Source organism: Saccopteryx bilineata, chromosome 6 (genome assembly GCF_036850765.1).
Source record: "Saccopteryx bilineata isolate mSacBil1 chromosome 6, mSacBil1_pri_phased_curated, whole genome shotgun sequence".
Lineage (NCBI taxonomy): Eukaryota > Metazoa > Chordata > Mammalia > Chiroptera > Emballonuridae > Saccopteryx > Saccopteryx bilineata.
In genome coordinates, this window is record NC_089495.1 from 142,974,942 (window position 1) to 142,999,989 (window position 25,048).

General features: G+C 37.2%; 1 protein-coding gene across 1 annotated transcript in view; it reads right to left on the bottom strand.

Moving 5' to 3' along the window:
* NBAS (NBAS subunit of NRZ tethering complex) overlaps positions 1-25,048 on the bottom strand; it is a 352,849-nt gene that overhangs the window by 170,317 nt on the left and 157,484 nt on the right. The window contains 3 exon segments of the mRNA XM_066234551.1: positions 9,280-9,402; positions 11,612-11,674; positions 16,606-16,739. Of these exon segments, the coding sequence (XP_066090648.1) occupies positions 9,280-9,402; positions 11,612-11,674; positions 16,606-16,739 (320 nt within the window).

Below are 25,048 nucleotides of genomic sequence, written 5' to 3' on the forward strand. Positions count from 1 at the left end.
TCCAACGCTGCAACTTTTCCATGAGGGAGGGGGTTTCACGCAGAGGGTGAGATTTCCGGCCTGATATCCTGGTCTGCGCGCGCAGATAGTGAGCGAGAGTTTCTTCCAAGTGCCTTGGCAGTGCGTGCCCGTGTTATCCCACAGACGGGCAGAGTCAGGGGCCTTTGAGTGGGCGGAAGTCCCGCCTGATTATGCTAGCAGCTCTGACTGACTGAGCCTTACCCAGAGCCCTGTGCTGAGTGGGGAGTGGCCAGCTCTTTGAGCCTCTAACTATCCAGGCAGAGGCAGCAGCAACCCCATAGCAGGATTATCAGGCTACTAATTGAGGAAGGAAAGACTAGGAGAGAGGCTCCAGGAACACGGACTCAATCACTGTCGGAGCCTATAAATGCTAATGAGCCTAGACTACCAACAAGACTGAAGCACAATACATGACATCGCCATAGAGACTTATCAACTGCAAACCTCTACCTGAGCATGCCAAAGGGGCAGAACCCAGGGTACAGAGTCACCGACCAGGAAGAGGGAGAGAAAAGAAAAAGCAAGAAGATAACCTCTCAAAATCAAGAAAAATATGCAGACTTTATAACCTATCCCATTTTATTATATTTGTTCGTTTGTTTCTCTTATCTTCATTCTTGATTTTTTTTTTCCTCCTCCAATTTGGTCATTTAACTCTCTCCCAGTCTTACTCTCTCCTCTCCTTGAACTACACTACCCATAAGTGTTACATCTCCCATTATCTTTTCTTTCCTCTTCCTTTCTCTCTATGAGGGTTGCACTCCAAAACCCTTAACTCTCTCTCTCGCTCTCTCCTCTTTTTTCTCTTTTCCTCTTTTAGTGGTTCCCTCTTTTTTTTTTTCTCTCTCTCTCTCTCTCTTTCCTCCCTCTATGTTAGTTTCTTCCTTTCTCCTTTACGTCTCCTCTCATTCAAACCTCAATAACAAACAAATTATCTTATCTGGGACTCAAACTTATGTTTCTGGGATTTTGGGGGGTTTTTACTTCACCTTTTTAACTCACTAGCAGTGCTACCATCCCTGGCTCTCCATTTTATCTAGTTCTTGTTCCACTAAATACAATAGTAATTTTTTAATTTGTCCCCCCATTTTCCTCTTTCTCTTTTATTCCTCTCATCAGAACTCTTAGTCAACCAACACCTATAAGCAAATCATTTTATTCTTGACCCAAATTTTTTCCTTATTCGCTTTTTCTGGGTCCATACCCCCTTTTTTTTCTTGATTTTTTTTTTCCCCCTTTATTACTTCTCGCCAATTGAGGCCCTCCAGTACAGGCATTGTTTGTTCTATTTAGTACAATATAATTCACAGTTCACCACAAGATTTTCTCAAGAAAGGGGGAAGAGGACAGGAGAGGAAAAAAGGAGGGGGGGAATAATTTCCTTTTTTCCTTTTTTAATTTTTTATTTAATTTTATTTTTCTTTAATTATGTTTTTAAAAAAACTTTTCAATTTTTTATTTTTATATTTTTAACTTTTTATTCTTTATTAAATCTCATTAATACTATCAACAAAACCACCCTCAGATGCCATTAAGGAAGAGAAAATCGAATATCATGGATACAAAAGAAAGAGAGGTAACACAGATAGATGAGGAAAAATCTATGGAGAAAAAATTTAATATATTGGAAACCTTGGAGTTAAATGACAGAGAATTTAAAATAGAAATCCTAAAAATACTCAGAGATATACAAGAAAACACAGAAAGGCACTTTAGGGAGTTCAGAAAACAACTCAATGAACACAAAGAATATATTTCCAAGAAAATTGAAACTATAAAAACAAATCAAACAGAGATGAAAAACTCAATTCACGAGCTGAAAAACGAGGAAACAAGCTTAGCTAATAGAACAGGGCAGAAAGAAGAGAGGATTAATGAAATAGAAAACAAGCAACTTGAGGCAAAACAGAGAGAAGAAGAAAGAGACTCAAAAATTAAAAAAAATGAGATAGGCCTACAGAAATTATCTGACTCCATCAAAAAGAATAACATAAGAATAATAAGTATATCAGAAGGAGAAGAGAGAGAAAATGGAATGAAGAACATACTCAAACAAATAATAGATGAGAACTTCCCAAGCCTGTGGAAAGAACTAAAGCCTCAAATTCAAGAAGCAAACAGAACTCCGAGTTTTCTTAACGCCAACAAACCTACTCCAAGGCACATCATAATGAAATTGGCACAAACCAACGGCAAAGAAAAAATTCTCAAGGCAGCCAGGGAAAAGAAGAATACAACATATAAAGGAAGGCCCATTAGATTATCATCCGATTTCTCAACAGAAAATCTACAAGCTAGAAGAGAGTGGACCCCAATATTTAAAGTCCTGAAAGAGAGGAACTTTCAGCCACGAATACTATGCCCATCAAAGCTATCCTTCAAATATGGAGGAGAAATAAAAACATTCACAGATACAGAAAAGATGAGGGAATTTATCATCAGAAAACCCCCACTTCAGGAATTATTAAAGGGGGTTCTCCAATCAGATACAAAGAACAAAAAACAAAACAAAGCCACAAGTAAAAGCTCCAAGAAGAACACAATAAAACCAAATTTAAACTGTGACAACAACAAAAAGAAAGGGAGAGAAGAGGATGGAGATTAACAGTAGCAAAGGACAATGGAGTACAAAAGTACTCACAAAATAGTGCACTACAATGAACAGGGTAGGAACCCTTTTCATTACTTAAAGGTAACCACCATTGAAAAAACCACCACAGAAGCACATGATTTAAAAAAGATAGCAACAGAGGAAAGATGTATGGAATACAACCAAATAAAAACAAAAGATAGAAAGATGAAAGAGAAGGATCAAACAAGACACAAAACTAACAGAAAGCAATCTATAAAATGGCAATAGGGAACTCAAAAGTGTCAATAATTACACTCAATGTAAATGGATTAAACTCACCAATAAAAAGGCACAGAGTAGCAGAATGGATTAAAAAAGAAAATCCAACTGTATGCTGCCTACAAGAAACTCATCTAAGTAACAAGGATAAAAACAAATTCAAAGTGAAAGGCTGGAAAACAATACTCCAAGCAAATAACATCAAAAAAAAAGCAGGTATAGCAATACTCATATCTGATAATGCTGATTACAAGACAGCAAAAGTACTCAGTGACAAAAATGGCCACTTCATAATGGCTAAGGGGACACTGAATCAAGAAGGCATAACAATTCTTAATATATATGCACCAAACCAAGGAGCACCAAAATATATAAGACAGCTACTTATTGACCTTAAAACAAAAACTGACAAAAATACAATCATACTTGGAGACCTCAATACACTGCTGACGGTTCTAGATCGGTCATCCAAACAGAGAATCAACAAAGATATAGTGGCCTTAAACAAAACACTAGAGCACCTGGATATGATAGACATCTACAAGGCATTTCATCCCAAAGTGACTGAGTATACATTTTTCTCCAGTGTACATGAATCATTCTCAAGAATTGACCATATGTTGGGCCACAAAAACAACATCTGCAAATTCAGAAAAATCGAAGTTGTACCAAGTATATTTTCTAATCATAAAGCCTTGAAACTAGAATTCAACTGCAAAAAGAGGAAAAAAAATCCCACAAAAATGTGGAAACTAAACAACATACTTTTAAAAAATGAATGGGTCAAAGAAGAAATAAGTGCAGAGATCAAAAGATATATACAGACAAATGAAAATGACAATACGACATATCAGAATCTATGGGATGCAGCAAAAGCAGTGATAAGAGGGAAGTTCATATCACTTCAGGCATATATGAACAAACAAGAGAGAGCCCAAGTGAACCACTTAACTTCACACCTTAAGGAACTGGAAAAAGAAGAACAAAGACAACCCAAAACCAGCCAAAGAAAGGAGATAATAAAAATCAGAGCAGAAATAAATGAAATAGAGAACAGAAAAACTATAGAAAAAAATTAATAGAACAAGGAGCTGGTTCTTTGAAAAGATCAACAAAATTGACAAACCCTTGGCAAGACTTACCGAGGATAAAAGAGAAAGAACTCATATAAACAAAATCCAAAATGAAAGAGGAGAAATCACCAAGGACACCATAGATATACAAAGAATTATTGTAGAATTCTATGAAAAACTTTATGCCACTAAATTCAACAACCTAGAAGAAATGGATAAATTCTTAGAACAATACAACCTTCCTAGACTGAGTCAAGAAGAAGCAGAAAGCCTAAACAGACCTATTTGTAGAGAAGAAATAGAAAAAACCATTAAAAACCTCCCCAAAAATAAAAGTCCAGGCCCAGACGGCTAAACCAGTGAATTTTATCAAACATTCAAAGAAGACTTGGTTCCTATTCTACTCAAAGTCTTCCAAAAAACTGAAGAAGAAGCAATACTACCAATCACATTTTATGAGGCCAACATAACCCTCATACCAAAACCAGGCAAGGATGGCACCAAAAAAGAAAACTACAGACCAATATCTCTAATGAATACAGATGCTAAAATACTAAACAAAATACTAGCAAATCGAATACAACAACATATTAAAAAAATGATACATCATGATCAAGTGGGACTCATCCCAGAATCTCAGAGATGGTTCAACATACGTAAAACAGTTAACAATACGCCATATCAACAAAACAAAGAACAAAAACCACATGATCTTATTAATAGACGCAGAAAAGGCTTTCGATAAAATACAACACAATTTTATGTTTAAGACTCTCAACAAAATGGGTATAGAAGGAAAATATCTCAACATGATAAAGGCCATATATGATAAACCATCAGCTAACATCATATTAAATGGCTCAAAACTGAAGGCTTTCCCCCTTAAATCAGGAACAAGACAGGGTTGTCCACTCTCTCCACTCTTATTTAATGTGGTACTAGAGGTTCTAGCCAGAGCAATCAGACAAGACAAAGAAATAAAAGGCATCCATATCAGAAAAGAAGTAAAGGTATCACTTTTTGCAGATGATATGATCCTCTACATCGAATATCCCAAAGAATCCACAAAAAGTCTACTAGAAACAATAAGCCAATACAGTAAGGTCGCAGGATACAAAATTAACATACAGAAATCAATAGCCTTTCTATATGCCAACAATGAAACACTTGAGAACAAACTCTAAAGAATAATCCCCTTCACGATTGCAACAACAACAAAAAAAAATACCTAGGAATAAACATAACAAAGAATGTAAAGGACTTATATAATGAAAACTATAAACCATTGTTAAAGAAAATCGAAAAAGATATAATGAGATGGAAGAATATTCCTTGTTCTTGGTTAGGAAGAATAAATAAAATCAAGATGGCCATATTACCCAAAGCAATATACAAATTTAATGCAATTCCCATCAAACTTCCAATGACATTTTTTAAAGAAATAGAGCAAAAAATCATCAGATTTATATGGAACTATAAAAAAGCCCTGAATAGCCAAAGCAATCCTAAGGAAAAAGAATGAAGCTGGGGGCATTACAATACCTGACTTCAAACTATATTATAGGGCCACGACAATCAAAACAGCATGGTATTGGCAGTAAAATAGACATTCAGACCAATGGAACAGAATAGAAAACCCAGAAATAAAACCACATATATATAGTCAAATAATTTTTGATAAAGGGGCCAACAACACACAATGGAGAAAAGAAAGCCTCTTCAATAAATGGTGCTGGGAAAACTGGAAAGTCACATGCAAAAGAATGAAACTGAACTACAGTTTGTCCCCCTGTACTAAAATTAACTCAAAATGGATCAAAGATCTAAACATAAGACCTGAAACAATTAAGTACACAGAAGAAGACATAGGTACTAAACTCATGGACCTGGGTTGTTTTCTTTTTGTTTTGTTTTGTTTTTTGTATTTCTCTGAAGCTGGAAACAGGGAGAGACAGTCAGACAGACTCCCGCACGTGCCCGACCGGGATCCACCCGGCACACCCAGCAGAGGGCGACGCTCTGCCCACCAGGGGGCGATGCTCTGCCCCTCCGGGGTGTCGCTCTTTTGAGACCAGAGCCACTCTAGCTCCTGGAGCAGAGGCCAAGGAGCCATCCCCAGCGACCGGGCCATCTTTGCTCCATTGGAGCCTCGCTGAGGGAAGGGAAGAGAGAGACAGAGAGGAAGGAGAGGGGGAAGGGTGGAGAAGCAAATGGGCGCTTCTCCTGTGTGCCCTGGCCGGGAATCGAACCTAGGACTTCTGCACGCCAGGCCGACTCTCTACCACTGAGCCAACTGGCCAGGGCCTGAACCTGGGTTTTAAAGAGCATTTTATGAATCTGACTCCACAGGCAAGAGAAGTGAAGGCAAAAATTAATGAATGGGACTACATCAGACTAAGAAGTTTTTGCTCAGCAAGAAAAACTGATAACAAAATAAACAGACAGCCAACTAAATAGGAAATGATATTTTCAAACAACAGCTCAGATAAGGGCTTAATATCCAAAATTTACAAAGAACTCATAAAACTCAACAACAAGCAAACAAACAATCCAATAAAAAAATGGGAAGAGGACATAAACAGACACTTCTCCCAGGAAGAAATACAAATGGCCAACAGATATATGAAAATGCTCATCTTCTTTAGTTATTAGAGAAATGCAAATCAAAACTGCAATGAGATACCACCTCACACCTGTTCGATTAGCTATTATTAACAAGACAGGTAATAGCAAATGTTGGAGAGGCTGTGGAGAAAAAGGAACCCTCATACACTGTTGGTGGGAATGTAAAGTAGTACAACCATTATGGAAGAAAGTATGGTGGTTCCTCAAAAAACTGAAAATAGAACTACCTTATGACCCAGCAATCCCTCTACTGGGTATATACCCCCAGAACTCAGAAACATTGATACGCAAAGACACATGCAGCCCCATGTTCATTGCAGCATTGTTCACAGTGGCCAAGACATGGAAACAACCAAAAAGCCCGTCAATAGATGACTGGATAAAGAAGATGTGGCACATATACACTATGAAGTAGTACTCAGCCATAAGAAATGACGACATCGGATCATTTACAGCAAAATGGTGGGATCTTGATAACATTATACGAAGTGAAATAAGTAAATCAGAAAAAACCAGGAACTGCATTATTCCATACATAGGTGGGACATAAAAGTGAGACTAAGAGACATTAATAAGAGTGTGGTGGTTATAGGGGAAGGGGGGAGAGGGAAAGGGGAAAGGGGAGGGGGAGGGGCACAAAGAAAACAAGATAGAAGGTGACAGAGGACAATCTGACTTTGGGTGATGGGTATGCAACATAATTGAACGACAAGATAACCTGGACATGTTATCTTTGAATATATGTATCCTGATTTATTGATGTCACCCCATTAAAAAAATAAAAGTATAAAAAAAAAAAAGAAACTCACTTCAAATACAAACGCACAAATAAAAAGTAAAATTTTTACCATGCCAATGGAAGCACTATGAACAATGGAGTGTACCAAAAACTATATCATGCTAATACCAATAAAAAGAGAAAAATAAATAAAAAACATACACATTGAAAAGAAAGTAATGCTGTTTCCATTCAGATAACAATCTTTATATAGAAAATCCTATAGAATTTGCAAAAAAAAAAATTATGGGAGCTAATAAATGAGTCCAACAAAATTGGAAGACACAAGATCAATATATCAAAACTCAAACATATGCCTACTTACTAGGAATAAACTATGTGAAAACTAAATAAAAAAAACACAATTCCCTTTATAATAACAACAAAAAGAATAAAATACTTAGGAATAAACTTAATAAAACAAGTACAGGACTGATACACTGAAACCTCCAAAGCTCATTAAAGAAATTAAAGACCCAAGTAAATGAAAACATCCTGATCCTGAGTTCACTGATTTGAAGACTTCATACTGGTTTAAGATAATAACACTCTCCAAACTAATCTACAGATTCAACATAATCGCCACCAAATATCCAAAAGATTGAGGGGTTTTTCAGAAAATGACAAGCTAATTTTAAAACTGGTACATAAATACAAAGGCTCCAAAATAAAAATAAAAATTAAAAAAAAACTTGGAAAAAAAAAAACAAAGTTGCCAGACTAATACCTAATCTTAAGACTTACTATGTAGAGCTGTAAAACTGCAAAATTTTGCTAGAAATGGCAGAGGAAAATATTTATGGCAAAAGTTTCTCAATATGATGCCAAAGCACAATAAAAAAAAAGAACTAAGAAGTTGGACATCTTCCGAATTTTAAAAATATGCTTTTCAAATGAAGACACAAGTAAAAGAATGAGAAGATAAAGTGCAAACAGGAGAAAATCTTTGCAAAGAACATCTAATAAAGAACTGGTATCCTGAATATATAAGAAAACTCAAAATCAAAAAGAAGAAAACAACAACCTAATTTTAAAAATGATCAAAGAAGATATAAAAATGGCAAACAAGTACATAAAAAGATGCTCAACATTATTACTCATTAGAGAAAGCTACTAAATTCAAGAGTAGTTACTGCTACATACACCTATTAGAATAGCTAATCTTAAACAGACTAACCATTTCACGTTTCAATGAAGATGTGGAGCAACTGGAACCCCCCCTACAAGACTGGTTAGAAAATAAAATGGTAGGAATACTGTGGAAGACAGCTTGGCAGTGCTCTAAAAAGGTAATCATCCACTTAACCAATGGTTCAGACATTCCATTTTCATGGGTTCATCCAACACCAAGTCCATATCCACACAGTCTGGTACATGAAATTTATGGCTTTTTTGTAAAAGCTCAACCTCAAAACAACTCAAGTGTCCACCCACAGGGGAATAAACGAAGCATGATAAATCCATACAATGAAATACTATTTAGCAAATCAAGTGGAATACATTACTGATCTGTGGTACAACATGGATGAACCACCTATATTTACGCTGAGTGTGAGAAGCAACTGTCTGCCAAAGCAAGTGTGTACCGAATGGTTCTTTCTACAAAAAATTCTAGGAAAGGAAAAGTAACATACAGGGACAAAGAAACAGGTTGGCTGCAGCCCGGAGAGGGGTGGGGTGTGACAGGGAGGAGCAGTGGGAGGGAATTCTAAAGTGTCCAAGGAACACTCAGTAGTGATAGATATGCTGATCATGTTGAATGTCATCATGGTTTCATGGGTATACATATTTATCAAAACTTACCAAATTCCACTTTTTAAATAAGTGCGATTTACTGTGGGGTCATTTTTAATTCAATGAAGTAAAAAAAAGAAAGAGAGCAGTACTTCTTCTTAATCACACACAAGCACCAATGAAATTATGTTACTCACTTCCGAGCAGTGTGCCTGGTCAATCGCACCATCAGCTGACGCGCCTCTTCCGAGCTAGACTGAGTGTTTTTAACAAATGAAATTGGTTTCTCAAGCCCGTGTTTCTCCAAAAGCTCTGACACACTGTAAGGGAAAGAAACTGTTTCACAGTCTTGCTACTAAACAAAGAAAGTCTAAGCATCTTAAATATACAGGGTGGGGTAAAAGTCAGCTTACAGTTGTAGGTATGGAAAATAATACAGTAATCACTAAGTAACAATACAAGAATAAACTGTTTTGTCTGCTTACAACTATAAACGGACTTTTGCCCCACTCTGTATAAGTAGCAGTTGGGTATTTGCTATTTTTAAAAAAGCAACACATAGAATGACCCAATTTCATATATTACATTAATTCTCAGAAAGAAAAAAAAAGCTAGTAATTATATATCAAATCTTATTTCCCCTACTAACTTTTATTACAAAACACTTAGAAGAAGTAACACACACATACACAAAGCATGATATATCTTTTTCTATAAATCTTTTAGTACAATTTTCCTGTCCTCAAAAAGCAAGCACTATATCAGTAAAATAAGCCAAATCTATTATTTCAATACCCAACTTTAACTCTTAACAATCCTATTAAGTATTTTGTTATGGGCAAGACTGATAAAAAAAGCAATAAGCAAAGAATTTCATAGCTGGAAAACCACAGGAATATCGCAAGGCTCAATTTCCCTCAAGAATCCATTCTATAAAAAATACGAAATATGTCACAACCTTCCTTGGTTTCATGTGAATCTTCTTGAAATATCCCACTTCATAACCATCAGCATGACACACACGTGGGCTGTCTCCCAAATCTCACATTTATGAATTAACTACCACTGGGTTTACAGAGGCTAAAGAGCCTTCAATCATTCTTCATAAAGACAGGTCTCCTGGGTCATGTCACCTGCCATTACGTAGGTTAAAACACTTATCACCTATTAATGGCTATGAGATGGAACAGGAATGAAAAGTTCTTATTTTAAAAGGTCAGTCCATTAAGCTGAACAGGGAAAGACCTGGGGGTCATCCAGAACCTATAGGATGTGGCCCGTTCCTTGAGGTACTGAAAGGCCACTGTGACTAGGAGGGCCGCCCCCAGCGACAACCAGCAACATGGAGTGAAATAAATTTCTTTTCACCTATCTCTTTGAGAAAGCACCTCTCACAGTTTCAACAGGGAGACAGGGGTAACCATGAAGATTTATAAGGAAAAAAGCTATACTTTCTTAACCTCATAAGCTTTACTCAAACTATGCTCAATTTTTCAGGGAGGTTGAAGAAAGGAGAGACACAGGCTGACCTATAATAGGGAAAGCTTTATTTATTAAACATACAAGAAAAAAAACACTGTATAACTTTCAGAACAAGAGTAACAAAAATCAGGCAAGGTAATAATAAATAGAGATCCTGAGAAAAATCAAATAGTTAATTCTTCATTAAACTCACAATAATACACACACGAAAACATAATGTTTCCTTAAATACAACTCACAATATCTTTACACTAATATCCTTTAATTTGAGTGAAAAATATTTCTAATTAGTAGATTCCAAATTATATTTTACTATACATATTACCACTATAAGGCAATGTCATTATTTATAATTTCTATAATTATATATTGGAAGGATAAAATTTATTATCCCTAAAATTTTATTTTTAATACAAATATTTAAAAATCACACACAAGCACAATTATATGCACATAAAGAAATAACTGCTAATAAACAAATCAGAGTTTCTAAATGGCAAATTGGAAAATTTCAGTCTCGAAAAAAGACAATTTGATTTTTCATTTTGACAATAAGAGAATATCACTACAGTTACTTAAAGGCTCTGGGTTTGCTATAATCCAGATATTCAATCAACTGTACTGTGTCCAAAAAGAAAAGTTAGGAGTATAATAAACACTGTTTGGTGATAAATATGATAATTACTGCAGGAACTAGTATTTTTTGTGTACCTACTATGTGCGAAGTACTTAAAATGCTTAGTCTACTGTTAATTCCATAATCTCACAAGTTAGATATTAGAGATACGAACACACTAGGCTCAGACATCACACAGCTGGGAAAGGGCAATGCCTAGACATGAACACATGTCTACCAGTTTTCAAAGTCCATGATCTGATTACACTGGCAGTTTGTAAAATAAACTGGTAGTACATGTCATTAAGAAAATTGACTCGTAAAAAACGTCAAACATACATAGAGTCAAACAGGAAATGAGTCCCAGGACTATTTAGTCACATTGCTTAGACAGACCTTCATCAGCATAGAGCCACCTGTCTTCTTCTCACCTGAGAATTTGTTCCAGTTGGTCTACCATGTCATGAAGAGTTGTCGTTACCTCTGTCTCATGACTAAAGGATTAAGAGAAATATATTAAAATTAAATTCCAGCAGTAGCTTTAAAAATAAAATTCAAAAGTCATTTAAGTGGAAAAAAAAAGTTTCCCTTGTATTTAATATATCACAGTTTTACAATGTCCAGGTAAAATTTCAGTCCCAGCTCCTGAACTAATAATTCAGCATTTTCATGTCTCAAGAGGTTAAAATAAAAAATAATGGAGTATAACAATATTCTCTGCTATAGATTAGCAAGACACGGACAACTGTTTTCTAAAGAACTTTAAGTACAATTCTCCTAAAAGACAAAAAAAAACAATTATAAATCAAAGGTAGTCTTTTTTTTTTAGACAGTAAGGGAGATACCATCATTTATTTCCATTCCTATAACCAATAAAACAGATAAGGATGCATGGCCCTGCATGACGGCCTTCTGCTAGGCCGGCCTACACTACAGACAATGCCCTAGCAAGTATCCGTTAGGATTCTAAATACTTGGGACTTCTTCATATCATCATTCAAAAGCAAATTCTTTCTAAAGAAGTAAGTGGACAGGGGACTAAAAGAAACGTTATCATGAAAAAGATCATAAACTAATAAAAATGTGCAGGTGGGGTAGATTTAGTGTGGCTCTCATGCATACAAGTGAAGTCAGGGATTTGGTGGAAAAGTTTAGCAACTGCTACAGAAGTCCTCTTCTGTCCTACACAACTGTGTGTCCCAACCACAGAGGGAACACTCCCAACAGAGAGAAGACTCCAGCAAAATCAAAGAGCTTTCTTAACAAAACGACCAAACAAAAATCTTTGTCTGAACGTGGACAATTAAAAATGACCTACCTTGAACACAGAAGCCTCATTATTTTGGAAACTATCAATCTGTCCCAATCTAAATCTGCTACGTAGTTATTTAGTGCAATTTATAAGGATTATACTATCTTTTAAAACCAAATTTTAGGCCTTGGACTAGAGCAGCGGTTCTCAAAGGGTGCGCCAAGGCGCGGTGCACTAGTGTGCCCTAGAAGACTTCCAGGTGTGCCCTATGGTATTCCAGAGAAATATGTGCCTGTTGGTGACTAAAAAACCAGCTAGGTTTTTGGAGTTTAGATTTTTGGGAGACAGAGGTGTGGGGAATTGGCTGTAACTGACAGTCTGCCCAACCCCCCAGCTCACTTGCCTGATTAGGTTGCAAAAGGCTGTTAAGCTGTGGTGCTGAATTGTTTATACTACCCCTCATGTTCCCCCGAAAGACTGGAGGCAAGTTTCTTCTATCCTTTGTTTGGTGTCAAGTTAAGATGATATGTATGGTGGGGATTTTCTGCACTCAACACAATCAAGAGTAAAAAGAGAGGAATTCTTCAATGTATTGATAAGGAAAAGAGAGTTTGCCTTTCAAATATATGCTCAAACATTAAAGAAATCACTAGGACACATCAGCTCATGTTTCTCATAAACACAAGAATGAAAAAACTTAACACATTTGTACTGGGAACTGCCGAATTTACTAAATCTTACTAAGAACGTATCTATATATATAAAAAGATAACTTTTTTGTCAGTTTTCTTATTTTTTTAACCCTCTTTTTTACGAATTCTAAAAAGCATAACAAAAAATGTAACATAAAAATGCTTTTTAATGTCAGAATAAATTTAATTTTGTCATATTTATTTTGTTTAATTACCATAAAAGCAAGCTTGGACTTTATATTTATTTTCTCTAATATTTGACTTAATTATTATAACACATTTCTCAGAAATTTGTATATAGTGCGCCTACAATTATTTGTAGGCTTTTAAAATGTGCCTCGACTTCAAAAAGTTTGAGAATCACTGGACTAGAGTGATAAATTCCACTTAACATCTTTAAAAAAATAAAATAAAAAAGCTCATTTGTCAGAGCTAACTTCCATTGACATACACAATCAGGAATAATGTTTTTTAAATTATAAGTTTATAGCTCTACAATCAACATTTGTCACTGATTTTCAAGAATACAGTGTTCTTCCTTTGTGAATTAACATTCACAAACAAAACAAAAGATTTCTTTCAGTCAGATGAAATGCTGCATTGGTAATATGATACACAAAAATGTAATTGGATTTAGTAAGTGATTGTTCATTTCCTAAATGGCAAAAAAATATATACAGTCTCCTATTTGGTAAGTAACAACCATGTATCCAATAACATAAACAACCAAGCACTGGGAGAATATGAACTGGCCAACTGGACATGTAGGACAAAGAGAACCACCAAGAATATTCTTAAGTTCTATATTTTCATAGTGGGCTCATTTGCAATTACAAATTATTTTAAAAACTATCATGGTGAAATATAACCATTAAGAAAGAAACAGAACAAAAGAATGTCAAGTTTTCTTTGTGTTTACAAAAAAAAATCTGTTAGATCAGAAATCATTCTTCTGAAGCCAAATACACTTTCAGCCTCATATACACAAAGGCGCCGCCTTTGGGCCCACATCCTCTTTGAAAACAAATATACTAATTCCCTAACTGTCATGTCTACATAAAAACTGTTCTTTTGATATCATCGTCCTATTGATAGCATGACTATCTCTTCATGGTAGGCATATTACTATTTAAAAATTAATAGATAAGCTTATGCTTATTTGATCTTACTGAAAAACAAAGTCTAATACATGTATTTTAAAAAATTATACATGTCAGTTGGAAGTCAAAGATTTTACCCTATTGATTCAGGGACAACAAAGGAAGCCTCAGGATGACAGAGGCAAAGTCAAGAAGAAAAATATCTCTAATGAGTGTCTGCTTTTGGAAGACAGGGTTCAGGGACGGCAAAGGTGAGCCGCCAGCAGCTGTTTGTCTATTACAGGCCCTCTAGTCTCCTAACTTTACTTCATACGTTATTTTATAATTAAAAATTAGAAGGGGGGTTTGTCCTTTTGGACTCCCTGACTTTAGAACAGTACCTCCCACCCCACCAATTTGTTTTCTCCATGACACTGACTTTTCAAGGAGAAAAGACCGGTTGACTTGGAGACTAGCTCACACGCTGTATCTATCGGGCTGTTTTCCTTGTGTTTTATTTCACTTGTTCCCCGGCCCCCTGAGTTTACTGTACACTTGAGGTTTAGAGGACGGATTTGATTCAGGGTAAACGATTTTACTTCATATTGTATCTCACCAGGTGGCATGTCTGACTCTTAAGTGATGTTATAGTTGATAATTTGATTGAAGGTTTATAAAGGTAAATTCCTCTTTGAAATTACAAAAAGAATTAAAATAAAATAGTTTACTTTTTATAAAACCTTTCGCCTAATTTCAGGATCATGAATGACTCCACAAAACAATGATCTCACAGTGGGTTGCAAAACTAGTGATTTCTAACATTCATTTCACGTGTGCATGCGCGCGTACACACACATACACACACACTCATATCTTCTTGGAAGGAAGAGACAGGGAAAAAAAGATGAGCTAGAGAGGAGAAAAAAGGAGGAGGGAGACAAAGAGAATAAACAAAGCATGAGGGGACTTCCATGTCTAAAGAGCTGATCTTACCAATGAAGGACCAGAGAAGTTGAGTGACTCGGCTAAAGTCACATAGGTTCAGAAACAGGCCCACTAAGATTTCATGCAGTGCACTTCCACATGTTGGCATTAACTTCTCCGGATGCTAAATGTATTGTATTTATATTTACTAGATTTGAAAGAGTGATCAAAGGAATGAATGTTGTCTGCCTTCCACAAAGAAAATATAAACTGATTTGCATGCAACTAAATGATCTAAAGCAATTTTATATAAATTTCCATTTAAATATAAGCTCAGTTAAAAAATTATGTAAATTTATTCCTCAAGAAAGTAAAAATAGATCTAGTATATGATACAGCAGTTCCATTTCTGGGTACAGAGACAAAGGAAAAAAATCACTATGTCGAAGAGCTCTCTGCACCTCATGCTCATTCACTCATTCACTGCAGCATTATTTACAACATACAGCAGCAGGAGCACAGAAACCACCTAAGTGCTCATCAACAGATGGGTAAAGAAAATGTGACATGTGTGTGACATATAGACAGTGTGTGTGAGATACATATCGCAAGGAATATTGCTCAGCCATTAAGAGAATCCTGCTGGTTAGACCACGAATAGGCCTTGAGGACATTATGCTAACTGAAATATGACGGACAAATACTGTATGATCTCACTTACATGTAGAATTAAAAAGAAAAAAACCCACTAAGCTCATAGAAAAAAATACGACTTGTGGTTATCAGAAGCAGGGAATGGGAGGTGGGGTAACTGGATGAAGTTGGTCAAAAAAACATAAATTCCAGTTAAAAGTACTAAAAGATTTCATCACAAGGAAAAACACACTTCTTTCTTTTTATTTTGTATTTATACGATGTGATGAATGTTAACTAAACTTATGGTAATCATGTCACAATATATATAAGTCAAGTCATTATGCTATACCCCTTACATATACCTTAAACTCATAGGGTGCTGTGTGTTAATTACATCTCAATACAACTGAAAAAAAAATTAATTACACACACACACACACACACTACTTAAAGGGATTACTTTAGGCAAGAGCCAAGATCAAACAATTCATAGAATACAATTATCCCACAAATATGGAAAATAATTAGACGCACAACTTAAAACAAAGACATACCATTGTCTATACACTTTATCAAGTACTCCTTGTTGTGGTGGTAGTGGCATTTTTGTTTGTTTCTTAATGGAAAATTAATTATCGAGACTGACAAAATTATAGTGACTTTCCCTATACTGCTAGGAAAACAAGTTTATCTGTAGGTAACAGATGTGCAGATTATTTCATTTCCTTCTTTATATTTTTATATTCTCAAAACTCTTTGTAATGAACATTAAGAAAAGCTCCGTTTTCATTTAACTGTTAGAATAAAAAAGGCATGGCAAGACTGACAGTGTGGCTTCTTACCCATATCCCCTTTGTGGCAGACACTCTAATATGTCATAGCAGAGAGCGAGCTGGTCACTCCGCTCACAGTTGTAGACACACTCCAGGGCTATTGCCATCAGTTGGTCCTGATCAGGAATAATTTTTTGCTGCAGCTGAAGAAGATAAAGTATATTGTGCTAAATGTCAATAGATTTATAGTCACTCTTTCCATAGCCTAGTGCCACTGCCAATAGAATATTAAATAGTTCAATTAATCAGTTGCAGACACAAATCTTGATATTTCTTTAGCTTACAGACTTCTGGGATCTTTAATAATTCTACATGAAATCACATATTAATTATAGAATCAGCTAGAAAAGATCATTTGTACCCATACGCTTTGCATCTGCTAAAAACAGATTCTTCAATTTATGACCCATTCAAGATAGAAGAGACACAGTGAATTAAAAAGGCAACTCATTAAAAACATTGTTAACCCTGAAGCCACATTTTATGTGTTTCAATTACAAAAATATATAAAATTCCTTAACTAATATTCAGAGTGTTCAAACCACTACTTTTCAAGATGCATAATATATTAGTCATTTAACTAAACAGTACTGAAATTCTACTTGAAAGAAATCACATTATAATGTAAGAATATTCAAATCCCAGAATACATTCCGTATTTCTGATGCAGAGAGAGAGCTACTTTGAGTCATTCTCTATATAGGATATATCACTTCCCATTGCCAACCACAGCTTCTAATCTTATTTTCTAGGATATTAAAAAAAAAAACAGATCTGAGCCTAGTTTTCCTCATTTATAAAGCTGAGATATGAACAACAACTTCCTAATTGATAGCACTGTTGTGTGGATTAAATATATTAATACATGTAGAATATTTGTATGTATTATCACCACCACAGAAACCAAAGTAGAAGTTTCAAACTATTTTCTTAGGGATCTTTACAACCACAAAGTAAGTTTAAGATAATTTCCATAATAAATATTTACTAGTCCTCAACATTTTAAGAGAAAAACAAAACAAATGGGAAAGTGATGGAGGGACACTGGCAAGCAAAGGCCTTTCTTCAGGAGGAAAATCACATCGATGGACGGAAAGAAGAAACAGTCAAAATTACCAGAGAAATGAAGTATTTTTAAATAAGTTTAAGTATTTTTAAAGTAGTTGAGTTAAATGATTATATACCTTTCTCCAAGGTGTTAAGAAAAAAACATATCATTACTGTGAAATCAACATTTGAAAACAACTGTCCAAAGTTGCAAAGTGACAAACTGGTGAAACAGGGACGAGCAGGTGTAACAAGTCTCATTAAAAATTAATGAAAACAGAGAGACAAGATGGCGCTGGAGTAGGCAGACGTACCAGCATCTACCTCCCAGAACCAATGTGGATTACAAACTAATTTTATGAACTATCACCTGGAAAAACCAACTTTGGACTAAACTAAAAGGACTCTTCAACCAAGGAACGCTGAAGAAGCCACACAGAGACTGGTAGGAAAAGCGGAAACGCGGAGAGGGCTGCCCAGCTTCTCGGAGCGAACGGCAGAAGGGAGAGACTCGCGTGGCGGGAAGTGAGTTTAGCAGAGGGGGAAGGGTCCTGAGCCCCAGGAACAAAGCCCCAGCCTGCAGCCCCAGAGCCCAGAAGAAGCGTAAGGACAGTATTTAGCTGGAAACAAGTCAGGATACTGTTTGTGAGAGAGTCTGATTTCTTCTTAAAGGGACCCAGGATCCTTCTTAAAGGGACCACGCAGAACATCTCTCTCACAAACACTCACCCGGGGCTCCTGGAGACGGAGGGAGAGGGGAGAGAACCAGAGTAACAGGAAGAGAGTGCAATCTAGGAGGCATAGGGAAAAACATTTTGGGAGATAGCCACCCTAACCCCTGGGACGAGTCACTCCCCAAATCTGAAGTGAATATTTCCCCCGGGAACAGCAATACCAGCAAAGGGAAGCAGGGGAGCAGCCAAACAAGCTCCCCCGCAGCATTCAAAGCAGAGTCGCATAGAAGGAGGGAGCTTTCGGGTCTACAGTAGGGAGTCGTAGGGTCGGAGCTGCAACGCCCCCACCCACGCGGCTGAGGGCGCACAGGAGAGCTGGCGTCAGCGGGAGACAAAAGCGCGGTTCTGCTGGCAGGGGCGGAAGCCGGCTGGCCACCAGTGGGCTCAGGTGTGAGCTCAATCTTACCCGGCTAGGGAGAAGGGGGCGTGCAAAAGCGGCTAAGCTCAGCTGCCGGCAGCCTGTAATCCAGCCTCCGGGAGAAGGGCGGGAAACCCAGAAAGGGTAGAAACCAGCCCCGGAGCAAGGGCAGAGGAGCACATCCCTGCCCCGCCCGTGCAACCCAGGCTTGCGGTCTGACTTGGTAGCAGGCTCCTCCCGCGAGGGTGGAGCCAAAAGCCCAGAAGAGGCGGAGTTCCACTACGAAGCTGAGCTTGGGCAAGCAGCCCTGCCTGGCGATAGAGCCAAGGCTAGCAGCTGTTCCTTGAGTGGGATCATCCTGCAAAGGCAGGGCGAAAGCTCGGAAACGGGTGGAGACCCGCAGCAGAGCAAAGTTGCTTGCCAGTGCCCTCAGGACCGAGCATATCGTCACACACAGGGGCGGGGCAAAGGCCAAGGCCACCAACCCTTGTGCACCCGAGCACGTGATCACAGCCACTCTCGTGAAGAGAAAATGCGGAGGCAGAGAAATACAACACAAATAAACCAAGAGAAATCCCCAGAAAAGGACCTAAGTGAATCAGATATAACCAAATTACCAGATGCAGAGTTTAAAATAATGATTGTTAGGATGCTCAAAGATATTAGAACCACCATAGATGGCCATTACAAAAACCTAAATAAAGAGATAACAAATATAAAAAAGGACATTGAAATAATAAAAAAGAATCAGACAGAAATGACAAATACAATATCTGAAATAAAGAATACAATGGAAGGAATTAAAAGCAGGATGGATGAAGCAGAGAATCGAATCAGTGAGTTAGAGGACACAATAAATAAAGGCACGGAAGCAGAGCAGAAAAAAGAAAAGAGACTCAAAAAGTCTGAGGAAACTCTAAGAGAGCTCTGTGACAACATGAAGAGAAATAACATCCGCATCATAGGGATTCCTGAAGAAGAAGAGAAAGAACAAGGGATAGAGACTTTGTTCAAACATATTATAGCAGAAAACTTCCCCCAATTAAGGCAGGAAAACATTTCACATGTTCAGGAAGCACAGAGAACTCCATTAAGGAGAAACCCAAAGAAACCAACACCAAGACACATCATAATTAAATTACCAAAGCTAAATGATAAAGAGAAAATATTAAAAGCTGCAAGACAAAAAAAGACTATCACCTACAAAGGAGCCCCCATAAGGATGACTTCTGACTTCTCAACGGAAACACTTGAGGCCAGAAGGGAATGGCAAGAAATATTCAAAGTAATGCAGAACAAGAACCTACAACCAAGACTACTTTATCCAGCAAGGCTATCATTTAAAATTGAAGGAGAAATAAAAAGCTTTACAGACAAAAAAAAACTCAAGGATTTCACTGCAACCAAACCAAGGCTGCAAGAAATGCTAAGGGACCTCTTGTAAACAGATCAAAGGAAAAAAAGAATATAGCAAAAGAGAAAAACAGTTTTAAAGAAAAAAAAATGGCAACAAACAATTACATATCAGTAATAACCTTAAATGTTAATGGATTAAATGATCCGATCAAGAGACATAGGGTAGCTGCGTGGATAAGAAAACAGGACCCATACATATGCTGTCTACAAGAGACACACCTTAAATCAAAAAATGCACACAGACTGAAGATAAAAGGATGGAAAAAAATATTTCACGCAAATGGAAATGAAAAAAAAGCTGGGGTAGCAATACTTATATCAGACAAAATGTACTTTAGATCAAAGACCATAGTTAGAGATAAAGAAGGTCACTACATAATGATAAAGGGAGCAATACAAAAGGAAGATATAACCATTATAAATATCTACGCACCTAATATAGGAGCACCTAAATATATAAAGCAGACTTTGATAGACTTAAAGGGCGAGATCAACAGCAATACTAAAATAGTAGGAGATTTCAATACCCCATTAACATCATTAGACAAATCCTCAAGAAAGAAAATTAACAAAGAACAGCAGACTTAAAGGACATATTAGATCAACTCGATTTAATAGATATCTTCAGAACCTTTCACCCTAAAACAGCAGAATATACATTCTTTTCAAGCGTTCATGGTACATTCTCTAGAATAGACCACATGTTAGGGCACAAAAGCGGACTCAACAAATTTAAGAAGATTGAAATCATATCGAGCACTTTCTCTGATCACAATGGCATTAAACTAGAAATCAACCACAATAGAAAAATTGAAAAACATTCAAACACTTGGAAACTAAATAGCACGTTATTAAACAATGAATGGGTTAACATTGAGATCAAAGAAGAAATTAAAAAATTCCTAGAAACAAACGATAATGAGCATACATCAACTCAAAATTTATGGGACACGGCCCTGGCTGGTTGGCTCAGCGGTAGAGCGTCGGCCTAGCGTGCGGAGGACCCGGGTTCGATTCCTGGCCAGGGCACACAGGAGAAGCGCCCATTTGCTTCTCCACCCCTCCGCCGCGCTTTCCTCTCTGTCTCTCTCTTCCCCTCCCGCAGCCAAGGCTCCATTGGAGCAAAGATGGCCCGGGCACTGGGGATGGCTCTGTGGCCTCTGCCTCAGGCGCTAGAGTGGCTCTGATCGCAATATGGCGACGCCCAGGATGGGCAGAGCATCGCCCCCTGGTGGGCAGAGCATCGCCCCATGGTGGGCGTGCCGGGTGGATCCCGGTCGGGCGCATGCGGGAGTCTGTCTGACTGTCTCTCCCCGTTTCCAGCTTCAGAAAAATGAAAAAAAAAAAAATTTATGGGACACAGCAAAAGCAGTACAGAGAGGGAAGTTTATAGCATTACAGGCATACCTCAAGAAGCTAGAAAAAGCTCAAATAAACAACTTAACCCTGCATCTAAAAGAACTAGAAAAAGAACAGCAAGTAAATCCCAGAGCTAGTAGAAGGAGGGAATAATAAAGATCAGAGCAGAAATAAATGACATAGAGGCTAAAGAAACAATACAGAGCATCAATGAAACCAGGAGCTGGTTCTTTGAAAAGGTAAACAAGATTGATGAACCTTTAACAAGACTCACCAAGAAAAAAAGAGAGAGGACTCAAATAAATAAAATTAGAAACGAGAGTGAAGAAATAACAACTGACACAACAGAAATACAAAATATTGTAAGAAAATACTATGAAGAACTGTACGCCAAAAAACTAGACAACCTAGATGAAATGGACAATTTCCTTGAATCATATAATCTTCCAAAAATCAATCTGGAAGAATCAGAAAACCTAAACAGACCAATTACAACAAATGAGATTGAAACAGCTATCGAAAAACTCCCAAAAAAGAAAAGTCCTGGGCCTGATGGCTTCACAAGTGAATTCTACCAAATATTCAAAGAACTAACTCCTATCCTTCTCAAGCTATTTCAAAAAATTCAAGAGGAAGGAAGACTTCCAAACTCCTTTTATGAGGCGAGCATAATTCTGATTCCAAAACCAGGCAAAGACAACACAAAAAAAGAAAATTATAGGCCAATATCCCTGAAGAACTTAGATGCAAAAATCCTCAACAAAATATTAGCAAACCGGATCCAGCGATATATGGAAAAAATCATACACCATGATCAAGTAGGATTTATTCTTGGGAGGCAAGGCTGGTACAATATTCGCAAATCAATCAATGTGATTCATCACATAAACAAAAGAAAGGAGAAAAACCACATGATAATTTCAATAGATGCAGAAAAAGCATTTGATAAAGTCCAGCACCCATTCATGATCAAAACTCTCAGCAAAGTGGGAATACAGGGAACATACCTCAACATGATAAAGGCCATCTATGACAAACCCACAGCCAACATCATACTCAATGGGCAAAAATTAAAAGCAATCCCCTTAAGATCAGGAACAAGGCAGGGGTGCCCCCTTTCACCACTCTTATTCAACATAGTTCTGGAAGTCCTAGCCACAGCAATCAGACAAGAAAAAGAAATAAAAGGCATCCAAATTGGAAAAGAAGAAGTAAAACTATCATTATTTGCAGATGACATGATATTGTATATAGAAAACCCTAAAGTCTCAGTCAAAAAACTACTAGACCTGATAAAAGAATTTGGCAAGGTGGCAGGATATAAAATCAATACTCAGAAATCAGAGGCATTTTTATACACTAATAATGAACTGTCAGAAAGAGAAATCAGGGAATCAATCCCCTTTACCATTGCAACCAAAAAAATAAAGTACCTAGGAATAAATCTAACCAAGGAGATTAAAGACTTGTACTCGGAAAATTATAGAACATTGATAAAAGAAATCAGGGAAGATACGAATAAGTGGAGGCATATACTGTGCTCATGGTTAGGAAGAATAAACATCATTAAAATGTCTATATTACCCAAAGCAATTTATAAATTCAATGCAATACCAATGAAAATACCAATGACTTACTTCAAAGACATAGAACACATATTCCAAAAATTTATATGGAACCAAAAAAGAACACGAATAGCCTCAGCAATCCTGAAAAGGAAGAAAAAAGCGGGAGGTATCACACTTCCAGATATCAAGTTATATTATAAGGCCATTGTACTCAAAACAGCATGGTACTGGCATAAGAACAGGCACATAGATCAATGGAACAGAACAGAGAACTCAGAAATAAACCCACAGCTCTATGGACAACTGGTATTTGACAAAGGAGGTAAGACAATACAATGGAGTAAAGACAGCCTCTTCAACAAATGGTGTTGGGAAAACTGGACAGCTACCTGCAAAAAAATGAAACTAGACCACCAACTTACACCACTCACAAAAATAAACTCAAAATGGATAAAAGACTTGAATATAAGCCGTGAAACCATAAGCATCTTAGAAGAAAACATAGGCAGTAAGCTCTCTGACATCTGTCGCAGCAATATATTTGCTGATTTGTCTCCACAGGCAAGTGAAATAAAAGACAGGATAAACAAATGGGACTTTATCAAACTAAAAAGCTTCTGCACAGCTAAAGACAATAAGAACAGAATAAAAAGACAAACTACACAATGGGAGAATATATATTTGACATAGCGTCTGATAAGGGGTTAATAACCAAAATTTATAAAGAACTTGTAAAACTTAATACCAGGAAAACAATCCAATCCAAAAATGGGCAAAAGAAATGAATAGACACTTCTCCAAAGAGGACACACAGATGGCCAATAGGCATATGAAAAAATGTTCAACATCACTAATGATTAGAGAAATGCAAATTAAAACCACAATGAGATATCACCTCACACCAGTCAGAATGGCGCTCATCAATAAAACAACACAGAATAAGTGCTGGCGAGGATGTGGAGAAAAGGGAACCCTCCTGCACTGCTGGTGGGAATGCAGACTGGTGCAGCCACTGTGGAAAACAGTATGGAGATTCCTCAAGAAATTAAAAATCGAACTGCCTTTTGACCCAGCTATACCACTGTTAGGAATATACCCCAAGAACACCATAGCACTGTTTGAAAAGAAGAAATGCACCCTCATGTTTATGGCAGCATTGTTCACAATAGCAAAGATTTGGAAACAGCCCAAGTGTCCATCAGAGGACGAGTGGATTAAAAGCTTTGGTATATATATATACTATGGAATACTACTCAGCCATAAGAAATGATGACATTGGATCTTTTACAACAACATGGATGGGCCTTGATAACATTATACTGAGTGAAAGAAGTAAATCAGAAAAAACTAAGAACTATATGTTTCCACACATAGGTGGGACATAAAGATGAGACTCAGAGACATGAACAACAGTGTGGGGGTTACAGGGTGGGGGGAGGAGAGGGAGGGGGTTGGGGGAGGGGAGGGGCACAAAGATCATGGCTTTTCAGCATTTGCCATATTCCCCCCTTAATCTATAGACAGACAGCAAATATTTACGTATGGTGTTCCCACTATAAAGACTGCTGTCTTAGGGACAAATGCTGATAAACTATTTCAGCAGTTCCTCCTTCTTCAAAGACTTATATGTAAACATAGAGTTCCATGGTTCATAGGACATACTCAAGCTCACTCCATGCTCCCTGGTGCTTTAGCACAAGGGAATGCCCCCCCCCTTTTTTTTTTTTAGTATTTTTTCTTTTATTTATTTATTTTTTGTATATTTCTGAGGATGGGGATGGGGAGGCAGTCAGACAGACTCCTGCATGTGCCTGACTGGGATCCACCTGGCATGCCTACTGGGGGGAATGCTCTGCCCATCTGGGATGTTGCTCTGTTACAACCGGAGCCATTCTAGCGACTGGGGCAGAGGCCATGGGGCCATCCTTAGGGTCCAGGGTGGATTTGCTCCGGTGGAACCTTGGCTGTGG